General features: G+C 37.5%; 1 protein-coding gene across 1 annotated transcript in view; it reads right to left on the reverse strand.

The window, feature by feature from the left end:
* The window catches only part of LOC140482658 (stonin-1-like), a 106821-nt gene that overhangs the window by 9381 nt on the left and 82417 nt on the right, over window positions 1–15023 (reverse strand). The window contains exons 7-10 of the mRNA XM_072580161.1: window positions 14599–14692; window positions 11980–12623; window positions 8202–8474; window positions 376–465 (exon numbers count right to left, since the gene is read on the reverse strand). Of these exons, the coding sequence (XP_072436262.1) occupies window positions 376–465; window positions 8202–8474; window positions 11980–12623; window positions 14599–14692 (1101 nt within the window). The remainder of the gene's footprint in view (window positions 1–375; window positions 466–8201; window positions 8475–11979; window positions 12624–14598; window positions 14693–15023) is intronic.

The raw sequence follows: 15023 nt of genomic DNA on the forward strand, positions 1-15023 counted from the left end.
AAACTGTATTTCTTTTTCTGAGCTTTTCCAATTTTTAATATTTGCATTTTACTCTCATTTTTTCTGAGATGTACAGACCTTGTGGCAAGTGATGAGCCAAACATGTGCCTGCTTACAAGGTTTCTACATCTGATCTGATAGGTAGAAAGACAGCCGGATATATATTTCTTTCTAACTTTATCTCTTGTCATATGGTTAAATACGTAGTTTCTTCTTCCACCATCCCATAGCAAAAACATAACAGCAAGGAATTGAAAACAATTGCTGCATGAATCTGCCCATCTACCGGGTATCAGATAACTTCTAAAATAACACGATTTGAAAGAAAAATATAAATACATATTTGCTTGAATGCACTCACAAAAAAGTTCTCACCTTGTCATATTGGCAAACAATTACATTATCTGTATCGAATAGATCAGGTACCTCCTGTTCACTTACATCATCGCCTGAATTTAAAGGATCCTGTAAAATAATTGCATTCAGATTAATTTTGCACCATTAATTACCAAAGATTAATAACAATAACATTTCTGCAGGCTTTATATAAAATTGAAAAAGTAAACAATTGAAAGACCAAGATTTACAGAACACAACTTTAATAGAAAAAGATAAAGGAAAGGAATTGTATTACTGTAGTGCCTTTCATAACCCACAATGCTTTACTACCAATGAAATAACCATGAAGTGTGGACAGCAAGCAATGTTGGGAAGAAAGGACAAGGTAAACCTGAAAGTAGCTGGGTGTTGCAAAGCTTCTAAAATATCAAAACAAACATCTAAACATCTCTTAAAGATTAATGACAGTTGAGAGAAACAAGAAAAAGAGATTAAGAGCAAAACCACTATACAAAGTAATGGTTGCAATGGAAAATTTTCACTATTATGCTACTTTTCATTTGACTTGTAGAATTACAGATCAATTAGAAATTTGCAAGGAAACTGAGGTGGCAATGCTGCAATGGTCAATGACAGAAAAAACAGGCTAATCTCATGGAGACAGTCAAGCTCTGGCCCACAAGATCATTAAAGGCAATTTCAAGATTGAAATGAAACTCTCTTTATCTTCAAGCTTCAGAAGGTCCAGAGAACAGATCCTGTTTCCAGTATGAGGAATGTTACATCAGGAGCTCAAACAGAAGTATTTCTTTCCTCATGAATAGAATCACTGACCATTTTGATAATCTGTGTCAGTTTTGAGTCTGCTTACTTAACCAACAGAAATGAACCCAAGCAAGATATCCCCTTATACAGTAACACTCTTGTTGAGCAACTGAACTCAAACCATCATGTACTACTTCCTAACAATCTGAGGGGTTAAATAATAATAATGTGTTCAGACTATATGTATCAACAAGGTTGTCTCTCTATATTTATCCATACACTAAAGCTTTTCAGTAATCTCAGAAGGTAATATGCTGTTTTTCAGACAAGGATCTAATCCAGTACAAGTAAAGATAGGTTAGGCAGAAGTATGTATTCAGTGAATTTGAGTTAATACAATGAGAAGACCTTGAAAAAATAATCTTAAATCTGAAAATTCCAAACCTGTTAAGGTCTATTTGCATTGTTCTAAGCATTAGTTATGTTATCAGCCTCTTTCCCTTTGTCAAAAATGGCTAATAAATGCAGGTGACCAACTTGCCTATGGGGATTTCTGGGAATCAAATTTCCTTTATAGGTCAGCATTTATTTCTCATCTTTAATTACTCTCAAGCTGATGGCGGCTCACTACCTTCTTTAATCACTACAGTCTTTACACTGGATCACTACAACTGCCACTCATATCACCGCTGTTCAAACTATGACATAACTAAATACACAATTATAATACACCAGTAGAACACATTTAGTTCAACTTATCCCTCTGGTCCTACATAGGAGGCAGAAAGCCTCTGCTACCGATCTGGATCCATTGCAATCTCTTTCAGTCCAGTCAATGCAGTATTCCGCTCTTGAATTTCCTCAGTGTGCAGCAAAAGCTTTTCTTTGTCCATCCCATCCTTCTTTTTCCAGGTTCAGACGGCTAATTAGGTGTCCTTTTGCCCTCATTTATCTTTCTCTTACAATGTTCCATAGATGCTTCTGACCATTCCTCTGTAGCACTTCTTCCTTAATGATGTCTCTCCAAGTGATGCCCAAGACTTTTGGGAGGCAATAGTAACGGAAAACGTCCATTTGTTATACCTTTTCTCTTCTTTTCCATGTTTCACTGGCACAGACTGCAGTTGGTATTACTATGGACATGCAGCTTCACAGTTTTATGGTTGTGTTCATGGTGGATACCGTGACCTAGTAAAACACAGGGGAAGCTTAAAGGCAAAGCAGTCAGAGTCATAGAAATATACAGCATGGAAACAGACCCTTCGGTCTAACTTATCCCAACCCAATCTAGTCCCACCTGCCAGCACCTGGCCCATATCCCTCCAAACCCTTCCTATTCATATACCCATCCAGATGTCTTTTAAAATGTTGCAATCGTACTAGCCTCCACCACTTCCTCTGGCAGCTCATTCCATAGACATACCACCCTCTGTGAAAACGTTGCCCCTTCGGTTTCTTTTATATATTTCCCCTCTCACCCTAAGCCTATGCTTTCTGGTTCTGGACTCCCCTACCCAAGGGAAAAGACCTTTTCTACTTATCCTATCCATGCCCCTCATAATTTTATAAACCTCTGTAAGGACACCCCTCAGCCTCCAACGCTCCAGGGAAAACATCCCCAACCTATTCAACCTCTTCATATAGCTCAAACCCTCCAACCCTGGCAACATCCTTGTAAATCTTTTCTGGACCCTTTCAAGTTTCACAACATCTTTCCAATAGGAAGGATACCAGAATTGCATGCAATATTCCAACAGCGGCCTAACCAATGTCCTGTACAGCTGCAATATGACATCCCAACTCCTGTACTCAATACTCTGACCAATAAAAGAAAGCATGCCAAATGCCTTCTTCACTGTCCTATCTACCTGTGACTCCACTTTCAAGGAGCTATGAACCTGCACTGCAAGGTTCAGCACCGCTCCCTAGGTCCTTACCATTAAGCGTATAAGTCCTGCTAAGATTTGCTTTCTCAAAATGTAGCACCTCGCATTTATCCAAATTAAACTCAACTGCCACTTCTCAGCCCATTGGCCCATCTGGTCAAGATCCCATTGTAATCTGAGGTAACCTTCTTCGCTGTCCACTACACCTCCAATGTTGGTCTCATCTGCAAACTTACAAACTCTTCCTCTTATGCTCACATGCAAATCATTTATATAGATGATGAAAACTAGTGGACCCAGCACCGGTCCTTGTGGCCTCCAGTGTGAAAAACAACCCTCCACCACCACCCTCTTCTTCTACCTTTGAGCCAGTTCTGTACCCAAACAGCTAGTTCTCCTTGTATTTCATAAGATCTAACCTTGCTAACCAGTCTCCCATGGTGAACCTTGTCAAACGCCTTACTGAAATCCATAAAGATCACGTCCACCACTCTGCCCTCAACAATCCTCTTTGTTACTTCTTCAAAAAAAGAGAAAATTGCAGACAGATGTATTCTATCCAGGAGTACGAGAAAAGAAGCGAAGTACAAAACAGCAAAAGAGCAAGACATAGGCTCAGTCACAAACCAAAGAACAATAGCAAAGATTAATGCTGCAATAGTCACAAAATTCTTGCTAATTGATATCATGGGCAGGAACCTCTTGCTTTTACTGTTCATAGTGTCAAGTTGACTGCTAAAGAGTAGCTCAAAGGAAAAAGTCAGTTTGTGAAAGCAAAGCTGTTCGTCCATCACTGCTGATGCCAAAGATTTCCCGGCTAATATTAGCTATGTTAAAACACTAATGAAGATTTTTTTCCAAGATTATAACAAGAAAAATGGAGAAACTTGTTCACTGTTGGCTCTGCCAAGTCTTGCACTGAATGCTACTGAAGTAGTTAGTCCTGATTAACACTTCATTATCTTCTTATGAAAGCAGACTTTACATTTACTTATATCACCTCAAACTGAAGATGTAATGTTCAGTTACTGTCTGTCTCCAGGGATTCATTCCAATAACAAATCAAAACACCCTCTTTAAATTTGGCTAAGAAATTCAAGCAAATCTGACAGAGGTTACATTTTATTTTGACTATTAGAGGTCCCACAAAAACACATGAAACCCGAAGACGTGTATCCCATAAAAACAACAAAATGTGCCAAACCTTTGGGAGAAAGATATAAAGCAGCATATTTGCTGAGGAGCTTTCACCATGTAACAGGAGCAGAATTGACCTTATTTGACAAGCAGCGATGCAAAGTTGTACAGAATATATCCTTGGATAAGAGTACAATAGAGAAATTATGTGAGCAATGTTCTGAAAATTAAAAATAAATTTAAGGGAAAGATTCTTTCTAGATCTCCTTTTGTTCTTCTAAATTGCAAAACAGTTTTATCAACTCTACACCTCTGAAATCATTTACAAATCTGCTATTTTAACTAATTTCCTCCTCACTTTAAAGTCATACATGTAGCAATCTTATGGACTACAACTCTCATAATTCAACTCCATCCATACTTTCCCCTCAAATCTTCAGCTTTTAAACAAGACCCTGACATCAGTACTTCCTATTTGCCTTTTCTTTTTGTATTCTTCTTAATCTATCTGATAATCTACACCAAATGTTTTGGCAGCACACATGAATTTCCCAACAAAAAGGCTGCACACCACATATAAAACCAAGTGTCCAGTGTCATTTTTTTTTGTAATGTAACAAAGCATTGGGCCTTTGTATAGTTTAGAAAATTGATTTACCTAAGTGGATTCATAACTTATGGACCTTTATTTTAAATAAGCAGTTGACTGTCACTTACAGCGATAATTTTTACTTTGGTTAATTAGGTTATTGAAACAGACAAGTAAGGTTAAAAATGAATTATGTAACAAGATGTTGTTAATGTATTGCAGTCAGAACCATTCAAGGACTCATTGCACATATTCTGAATCATTTTATAAACAGCCATCATTTTGTAAATCAATAAACTCGAATTTTGGCATTTTGTTAGAGACCAACAGTTGCAGAATTTTCCCAATTCATTTTTCCAAAGATCCAGTTAATGTTTAATTCTTCAAAAATAACATCTGTGAGACTTGCACGTTTGCTTCATATTATTAATTATTCTGAAAGAAAGATTAGCAGATAGATTCATAATGTTAAGTTGAGGGATTTGGACAGAGGAAACACATCGAGTACAGAGCATTTATTTATAAAATAACTGGAAGAGTATTAAGTTTATATGGCTCATGCAGTAAAATCTCATTGGGGAATCAAAACTTCTCAGCAGCCAAAAGTCTCAAATAAAGACCAGATTTGGTCTGGCTAATTGCCAAAAGTCAATACAATACCTATAAAGGGAAAACTGATATTTTGGACCAAGAACACTTCTTAATTTCCTGCCTGCATGAACAAATTCATTTTTTTGAATTAATAGTTCAGCATTACAAGATATATGAAGTATTAATCACTACGTAACTGCTAACCCAGTTATTACCATATATCAAAGGACTGGATTTGTAAATTCACACATTATGCTTCAATGGTGTACCTCAGACAGGAATACCTAACCAATTTAAAATATTATCTAGCATTCTTAATTTGAATTGACCTCTACTGCTATTAGAAACACTGAGTTAAAATCCACCAGACCTCCAAGATCTGCCAAGTCTCACAAAATATACTTCCGAAGTAAGCAGTATATTAAAGCTTCTGTGCCAGCAGTAACTCTAAATTTAACCTCTTAACTTGCTAAAAATATGATCAGAACCTGTACCAGAACAAACGACAAAATAAACATTTTTACCATACTTCAATTTAAGATTTCCAAACATTGGGCTAAACAAAATGGAAATTCTTTTAGTACCAACAGAAGTACTGAAATCTGGATAGAGTCAAATATTTACTTGTCTTATGATTGAATGGCCCAGGGATCAGACATCAGGCTATTTTGGATCTGATAATGTGCAAATGATCTCAGAATAAAAGATCCCCTCAGAAACAGTGACCATAACATAGTACTAAGTTTCAAAGTGAAAAACATGGGTCAGAAACAACAGTGCTAAACTTAAATAAGGGCCATTGCAAAGGAATGAGTGTTGGCTGGAATAGACTGGAAAAGCAGTTTAATAGAAAATACATTTGATGAAAACTGGCAGATATTTTAAAAATAGTTCGCGACTTACAACAAAAATACATCTCAGTAAGGAGGATTCTTGGGAAGTGGATGAATCAATCTATGTTTTTTATTCATTCATGGGATGAGGGCGTCACTGGCTAGACCAGCATTTATTGCCCATCTCTAATTGCCCAGAGGGCAGTTAAGAACCAACCACATTGCTGTGGGTCTGGAGTCACATGTAGGCCAGACCAGGTAAGGATGGAAGTTTCCTTCCCTGAAGGATATTAATGAACCAGATGGGTTTTTCCCGACAATCGACAATGGTTTCATCGTCATCATTACATCGTTAATTCCAGATATTTTATTGAATTCATATTCCACCATCTGCCATGGCAGGATTTGAATCCAGGTCCCCAGAACATTAGCTGAGTTTCTGGATTAATAGTCCAGTGATAACACTACAAGGCCATTTTGTCCCCAGTAATGGTTAACCAAGATAAATAAGGACAGTATCAAATTGAAAGAAAAAAAACATATAATGTGGGAAAGAATTTTTAAGATTGTAAAAGTTAGAAAAACCAAAAGATAACCAAAAACATAATAAACTGGGAGAAAATGAACAAAGATAAACTATCAAGTAACGTAAAAATTAATAGCAAGAGCTTCTTTAAATATGTGAAAAGAAAGGCCAGAATGAACATAGCCCCCTTTGAGAATGAGGCTGGGATAACAATAATGGGAAAGCAGAAAATGGCAGAGGAGTTGAATAAATACTTCAAATCAGTCTTTTAGGTAAATACATGAATAGCATTCCAAGAATGCTAAATAATCAAGTGGGATGGGTAGGCGGGGGAGGAGGAAGAAGAAATAAGCACAAAAATAATCACTGGAGAAAACGTACTAGATAAACTAATAGAGCTAAAGGCAAAAAATCCCCTAAGCCTGATGAGATACATCCCACATTGTTAAAGGAAGTACCTTCAGAGATAATGGGTGCATTTGTACTCTTCCAAGAACTATTATATTCAGCAAAAGACCACAAGACCATGCAGCCCATCAAGTCTACATCACCCTTCAATCATGGCTGATACATTTCTCAACCCTATTCTCCTGCCTTCTCCCTTACCACCAAAAACTTATGTATATCTTAATAATGCTCATTTGTGGGATGGGGATTTCACTGGCTGAGCCAGCATTTATTGTTTATACCTCATTGCCCTTGATAAGGTGGGAGGTAGCTATCATGTTTAACTGTGGCAGTCCATGTAGTGTTGGCAGACCCACTTGCCATTTGGGAGGGAATTCCAGCCTTTGAGGACCTCATGCACAAATTACAAGAAGCTAGCATAAAAATTCAGTTGTTATTAGGAGAGGCAAATGGAATTTTGGCCTTCGTTTCAGAAGGAATAGAAGATAAAAATACGGAGGCCTTGCTAAAACTGTACAAGGCACACGTTAGACCACAGTTGGAATACTGTGAACAATTTTGCTCCTCTTATCTAAGGAAATGCAAACTTGCATTGGAGACAGTTCAGAAAAGGGTTTCACTAGATTGCTCCTGGGCATACAGGAATGTTTATGAGAAGTTGGGTCTGTACTCACTGGTGTACAGAAGAATAAGATATGACCTTATTAAAATCTATACAATTATTAGGGGACTGTTGAGAAATTGCTTCCTTTTCTGGGAGAGCATAATCTCAGAGTAAGGGTCACCCACTTAAGACAGGTGAGGAGGAATTTCCTCTCAAAGGGTCATGAATCTGTGGAATTTTTTTTTAAAAACAGTTGAGAGCTGTAGAGATTATGTTGTTAAGTATATTCAAGGCTGAGATGGACAGATTTTTAACCAGTAAGGGAATCAAGGGCTGTGTGGATAAGGCAGGGAAGGGGAATCAAGGATTATCAGATCAGCTATAACTTAACTGAATAGTGAGGGAGACCTGATGGGCTGAAAGACCTACTTCTGCTCCCATGTCTTATACTTATTACAATTATATGTGATTAGTCATCTTTATAGGAACTAAGATCCATGATCAAAATATTTTATATAATTACTTCTTCTATAATTTCTTCTTTAGGTTCTTCATCAGAGCCATCACTGGAGGTGTCAGGGCTAGAACTATCATCTTCATCATAACCTTCAAGAGCTTTAAGGTCTTCAGCATCAATAATTCCAAGTATATCATTTTCTTCCACTTCCCGCAGGTTACCAATTTCTTCATCTGAAGATGTATCATTAGTTCCATCTAACTGTGGGATGGACGACGTTTCAACTTTGATTGGTTGTTCCTCAGATGTGGTGGCAACCATTAACAAGGTTTCATTCACCTAAATGGTAAAATCAAAATTTAATTCCCCAAAACAAATAATAGCCAAATTGTAAAGCAAAAAAAAATGGTACAGTAGCCTCAAGATGTCCAGTCTGATTTAAGGTTGCTTGAATGTAATCTTGTGCAAATTTGAACACGAGTTCTTGATTTGTACAAGTGATTCCATTAAGATGATTTAAGTAAATACATATTTTATTTGGGAAAAAACAGGAGGAACTATTTCCACAGATTTGGATCTTTCTAAACCTATGTGTGGAAATTTGAGAGGGTGAACATAAAACCGCGGTCATAAACTTCGAAGAAAATTAGCAAAATAGTAACCAAAGAATTTATAAAATCCTGTAATTACTGCAGTTCTGCTCATTGAACCTGCTGTTGCTTTTTGTCAGATGCTAAATGCCAATTCTAACAACTCTTCTTCAACCATGACTCCATCACCAATCATCAAGCTATAATTTCCCACTCTCTTTCCCACAACATGTACCAATGGACTCCAAGCCTAAAACTTCAGAGTCTGTGTCTACCTCTTTCCCAAGGTCCACATACAAGATGTCCCTGGTAACCTCAATGTTTTGTCTCAGATAACTAGTTTCTGCCGATCTCAACTAAGTTTTCTCTCATGACCAGTTTCTTCTGGAACTTTTCTGACACTGTCTTCCACTTTAAAAGGTTTCTGGCTCTTAACTTGCTCTTTTTGCAGTGGACACCAATTACATTAGAAACCTATCCTTCAGGAGGACAGCAATTTCTTCCTTAAACAAACATATAAATAGCCCCTGACCATCTCAAACCTACTTTAGCTGAATGAACCTGTTCTTATACTGAACACGTTCTCTTTTGACTCACAGAAAAATTAACCAAGCCACTCAGCCCAATGATCTCCTCTGCCATTTAACTAGATCATTGATCTTCTACTGCAATGCCATTTTCCCCCACACTATCCAAAACACCCTTGATAGCTTTAATGTCTGGAAATCAAATAGTTGCAGGCTTAAATATACTAAATGCCGGAACCTCTACTCCTTTGGGGTAAAGAATGCCTAAGATTCATCACTCTCTAAAGTGAATAAATTTCTCCTTATCTCAATCCTAAGTGGCCTGCCATTCTACTAAAACTGTTTCCCCTGGTTCTAGACCAGAGTCTGAAGAAACCTCTTTCCCTTATTTCTCTTATCAAAGCCTCTAAGAATATTACATGCTTCAATGAGATTTTTCAAAACTCTAGAGAATAGAGACCCAGTCTCCTCAAAGGAAAATCCCATTCCATGGATCAGTCTTCTGGTGACTTTTTGTTTAACTCTCTCTATGATAAGTATATCATTCTTTATAGACTGAGAACATGAAACTCCAGGTGTGGTCCTACTAAGGATCTAAAGAATTGCAGCAAATATTGTTAAGGCAATATACAACTTACATTCCTATTGGCTTGTTAGCTTTCAAGTGACTTATGAAAAGGGCACCCAAGTACCTTTGAACATCAACACTTCAAAATCACTTGCCATTCAAAAACATTTTGCCTTTCTACTTTTCCTAACGAAGTGAGTAACTTCACATTTCCATGCGCCATGTTCTTTACTTGAAGGCCTTTTGCAACCTCTTAGCAACTGACACTGCCAGCTAGCTTGTCTCATCAGAAAGTATGGAAATATGACATTTGGTCCCTACATCCAAATCATTGACACGGACTATGAATAGTTGAAGCCGAAGTAGTGATCCTTGCAGGTCCCCCCTAACATTAGAATAACAAATCCATTCTTTGTCTTCTAACCATTAACCAATCCTCAATCCATCCCAAGTGTTCTAAGTTTGGTTACTAACCTGCTGTTGAACCTTAGCAAATGTTTCCAATGACCAAAATACATTTTTTCCTCTGGTTCCCCACTTATCTAATCTGAGAGCCACATCCTCAATAAACTTCAAACAGTTTGTCAAACACGATTTCTCTTTCATAAATCCATGTTGACTTTGCCCAATGCTAACATTATTTTCGAGTGTCCTGGTGTCACATTTTTAATAATAGGTTCTAACATTTTTCATAACAATTCATTTACTGGATTATGGATGTACCTGTCTGGGCCAGCATATTTTGCCCATCCCTAATTGCCCTCAAGAAGGCAATAGCGAGCTGCCTCCTTGAATCACTGCAGTCCATATGCTGTAAGTAGACCCACATTTTCATTAGGGAGGGCATTTTAGGATTTTGAGCCAGCTACACTGAAGGAACAACAATATATTTCCAATTCTGGATATGAGTGGTTTGGTCAGGAGCTTGCAGATGGTAGTGCTGCCATATATCTGGTGTCCCCATCTTTCTCGATGTAGTGGCCATGGGTTAGGAAGGTGTTGTCTAAAGATCTTTGATGAATTCCTGCTATGTATCGTGTAGATGGTACACATTGTTGCATCTGAGTGGAGGGAGTAGATCTGATGCCAGTCAAGTGAGCTGCTTTGTCCTGGTTGGGTCAAATGTCTTGAAAGTTGGAACAGCTGCACTCATACAGGCAAGTGGGAAGTATTCCATCACATTCCTGACTTGCACCTTGTACATGGTGGACATTTTGGGGAGTCAGGTAGTGGGGTACTCACTGCAATATTCCTAGCCTCTGACCTATTCTTGTAGCCACATTATGTAGGTGGTCAAATTCAGTTTTTGGTCAATACTGATCTCTTGGAGGTTGATAATGGATTGAGTGATGGTAATGTCAAGGGGTGTTGGTTGGATTCTACCTTGGTGGAGTTGAATACTGCCTGGCATGTGTATGGTACAAATCCTACTCGCCATTGTCAACCTAAGCCTGGATATTGTCCTGGTCTTGCTGCATTTGGAAATGAACTGTTTCAGTATTTAAGGCGAGGCAAATGATGCTGAACATTACATAATCATCAGTGAATATCCCCACTTCTGACCTTATGATGGAAGTATGGTCATTGAAGCAGCTAAAAATGGTTGGGCCTAGGACACTACCCCGAGGAATGTCCACAGGTGTCCTGCATCTGAGATGACTGACCTCCAACAATTACATTCATCTTAAGTGCCAGGTATGACTCCAGCTAGCAGAGTGTTCCCAAGCACCTATATACTCTTCCCATTTCTCAACATTTAGCTCACAGCCTTGTATCTATGGCATTTCAAGTGTTCATGCAAATACTTCTTAAATGTTGAAGTGGTTCCTGCCTCTACCAACCTTTTCTTGGCATTTCTGATTTACTTAAGACTGGTTCAAAAGCAATAGATTAATAATGTTTCCAGGTGCTACACTCATAAGAAACATAGTAAACCAGCATGCCACATGGTGTGAAATAATTAGCTACTTTTTAGCCATTTTCAATTCTCCACTCAGTTTGTATTTTTAAGCAGATAAAACAATATAGTTTTAATATTAGAACAATGCTTTATGTCTCAGCTTCTCAACTTCATGTTGTCAGAGGCTGCATGTTATGGACATAAAATTTTCAAATGTGTACATTAATGTCTTTCAGTGCTAATTTTTCTAATCTCTTACCTGGGGTGTAAACTGTTGGACCACACACTGCTCAGAAACACATTGTGGTATGTTTGTTCCTTCATTTGGTTCAGATGCTTGGTTTTGTACAATAAGTGTATGAGCTGGAGGAGCATTATCTGAATTTTGAATTAACAGATGTTGAGTCTGGCCAGTGGTCACTTGTTCTTCCACAGACTGTTCCAGTTGAGTTGGCTGTGTGGATATTACATGTTGTGCTAGCGTTCCTGTGTTTGCTATGGACTGTCTCTGAATAACAATAGGCGGCCCTGTCTGTACCCCCATCCCAGTGTGTTGTAAAACAACCTGTTTCATTGTACCCTGTTGTTGAATATATAAGTGTCTTGATATGCTAGGTTGTTGCAGAACAGACTGATTAGCTACATCAAAAGATTGGTTGGTCAGCAATTGCTGATGTGTGGAAACTTGACCTGAATTGGATTGTTGGAGTGTTGGTGCTTGGTCTTGTGAAGTCTGCTGAATGACGTGTGTTTGACTAGAAACAGAGTTTTGTTGGAAGAGAGCTGTCTGCCCTGTAACTGGATTTACTTGCTGAATGAAATGACGAACAGGCTGCTGGAAATATTTCTGGCCTGCAGCACTTTGTGTTACCATCACTGGAACATTGACCTTATACATATGACCTAGAAAAGATAAAGATTGAATGGAATCAACAACATGTGAATTAGAATAGTCAGTATCGACAAAAGACAATCAATCAATTAGAGAACCTGTATTCCAAAAGCAATACTGTTCTCCCAAAAGGATGTAAAACAGAAGGATTTTTAGGAATCTTATTCAGTGTAAATTAACCCACTGATCATTGCCTTCTCAGAGCCCGAGGATAGTTTACTATAAAAGCTTTCAATCACAGCAATGAAATAAAAATACTGTTCATAACTAAATTAATAAAGGTAAAACAGATGTTAAAATGTTCAAATAAACAAGTACTAATTATTATTCAAAGTTATTACTCAAAAAGATGAGAACTGTAATCTGAATACATTATAAAAATGAGGGCCAAATATGAAAAGTTACAGTCTAGAGATTTCCAAATGATTTTTCAAGTCACTGTTTCAAAGACCCATTTCTTTTTAAGGAGCAGCAGGGCCAAATTAGTCCTAGCCAATAGCATAATAGCACGATAGCAATTCGGCTGAATAGTAATGATAACCGTGCATCAGAAGCAGCTCTCACTGGGCTCAACATTCACTTCTAAAAATCAGTAGGAATTCAAACATTGCATGCAATGCTAAACTAATTATAAGTTCATCTTTGTATGTGCTTCCCTTGAATTTAAAGTTAATTGTACTTTAGATATCAGATTTTGAGTAAAGTTTGGGCACTGATAATTCACTTCCTCAGTCAAACTCTTTGCCTCACACTTTTCTCTGGATATCCTTTTCATATTCACCAGTTTCAGGAACTTCTGCTACAACAAAATGTAAACAGCTGACACGTTAGTACTTTGCTTACATGTAGATAAAATGTAAATTGCTCTTTAACTGAAAACTGGGAAAAGGATTTCCTTTCAACATGATTTTAAATCTGAGTACTGTTATAAAGAATGTCAAACTTTCAAATTACACCATTTAAAATTTAAATATAACTTATTCCTAAATGTACTCTCAATAATTCTAAACAGTCAGCAGAGAGCCAGAAGCAAATAGCATAGTAATGGGGCATATTAATAATGTCGCTGGGCTAATAATTCAGAACCCCAGGGTAATGTTCTGGGGAATTCCACCAAGGCAGATGTGAAATTTAAATGTAATTAAGAAGATCTAGAATAAAGAAAAGCAGCTAACCTAAAAGTGACCATCTAACAACTGTCAAATGCTATTTAACAACTCATTTGCTGACTAACATCCTGTAAGAAAAGAAAATCTGCCATCCTTATCTGGTTGTCCTACACATTACTCCAAATCCACAGCAATGACTCTTAACTGGCCTCTGGAATGAGCAATAAATGCTGACCTATCTAGCAACACCCATATCCATGAACCTACAAAAAAAATGCTTTCCCTGAATCCAGGATTTCTTCTCCTTAAGTTTTATAACTTGGTAAAATTTTATACCTTCGAGATAAAGGTGTCATAGTTTGCTTTCTGCAGTGCTGCAGTTAAATTGTTAAGTTGCCAATATTATTTTTCCTAGCCTCACAAGACCTAAAAGTTTGCAAACCTAGAAATCCAATTACATTTCCTTACTTTAAAAATGTGCATTTTAAAATTTGCTCGAATGCTTATATTGTCCTGAATCTACAATCTATGCCAGCAATAATTATCTATGCATTAAGTGTGTTTGGTTCACAAGCTTGGAGATGTTTTTAAACTGACTTGTTCAGACACATTATGACACACCTCTGGGCACCTGAACCTAGATCTTCTGGCTTAGAGGTTTGGGACACTATCACTGTGCCACAAGGGCCCTCACAAATTTGTATAAATGGATTAACAGCCTCTATAAAACTTCTCTGCAAATGATGTGCACTCTGGAGAGACAAAAGAAAGCAATTTGGATTGACAAAAACAAGAAAAATAATCCAACATTTAATATTGGAAAAACCAACTTACATAAAGTGATTTATTGGAACAGTAAGGAAAACAAAATACTGGCCTGAAGCAGTCTGCAAGGTAACTCCAGCGGGAACCTGAATTGGAAGACCAATGCCAGAAGGCAATGCAAGAGTAGTTGTAGCACCTGAAGCATTCTAAAAGAACAATACAATGTTAAGGATATGAAAAACCTAACAGTTAAAAATTTGTTAGCTCACAGCTCTATGATTAGCTTCAGGTAGCCCAAAGCACCAACTTCTGAAGATGAGCCTTCGAACTTGAAACATTAACTCTGTTTTTCTCTCTCCTCAGATGATGTTAGACTTGCTGACTTTCTCCAGCATTTTCTGATTTTATTTCAGATTTCCACCATCTGGAGTATTCTGCTTTTTACCTATCATAGCAACAGAGGTTGTCCTTTAATGTAGGTTCTTGGAACAAAGTCCATACACAAAGAAAATCAGTATAGCAGTACCAGAACTGAGT

The sequence above is a fragment of the Chiloscyllium punctatum genome, chromosome 11 (genome assembly GCF_047496795.1).
Source record: "Chiloscyllium punctatum isolate Juve2018m chromosome 11, sChiPun1.3, whole genome shotgun sequence".
NCBI classification, from domain to species: domain Eukaryota; kingdom Metazoa; phylum Chordata; class Chondrichthyes; order Orectolobiformes; family Hemiscylliidae; genus Chiloscyllium; species Chiloscyllium punctatum.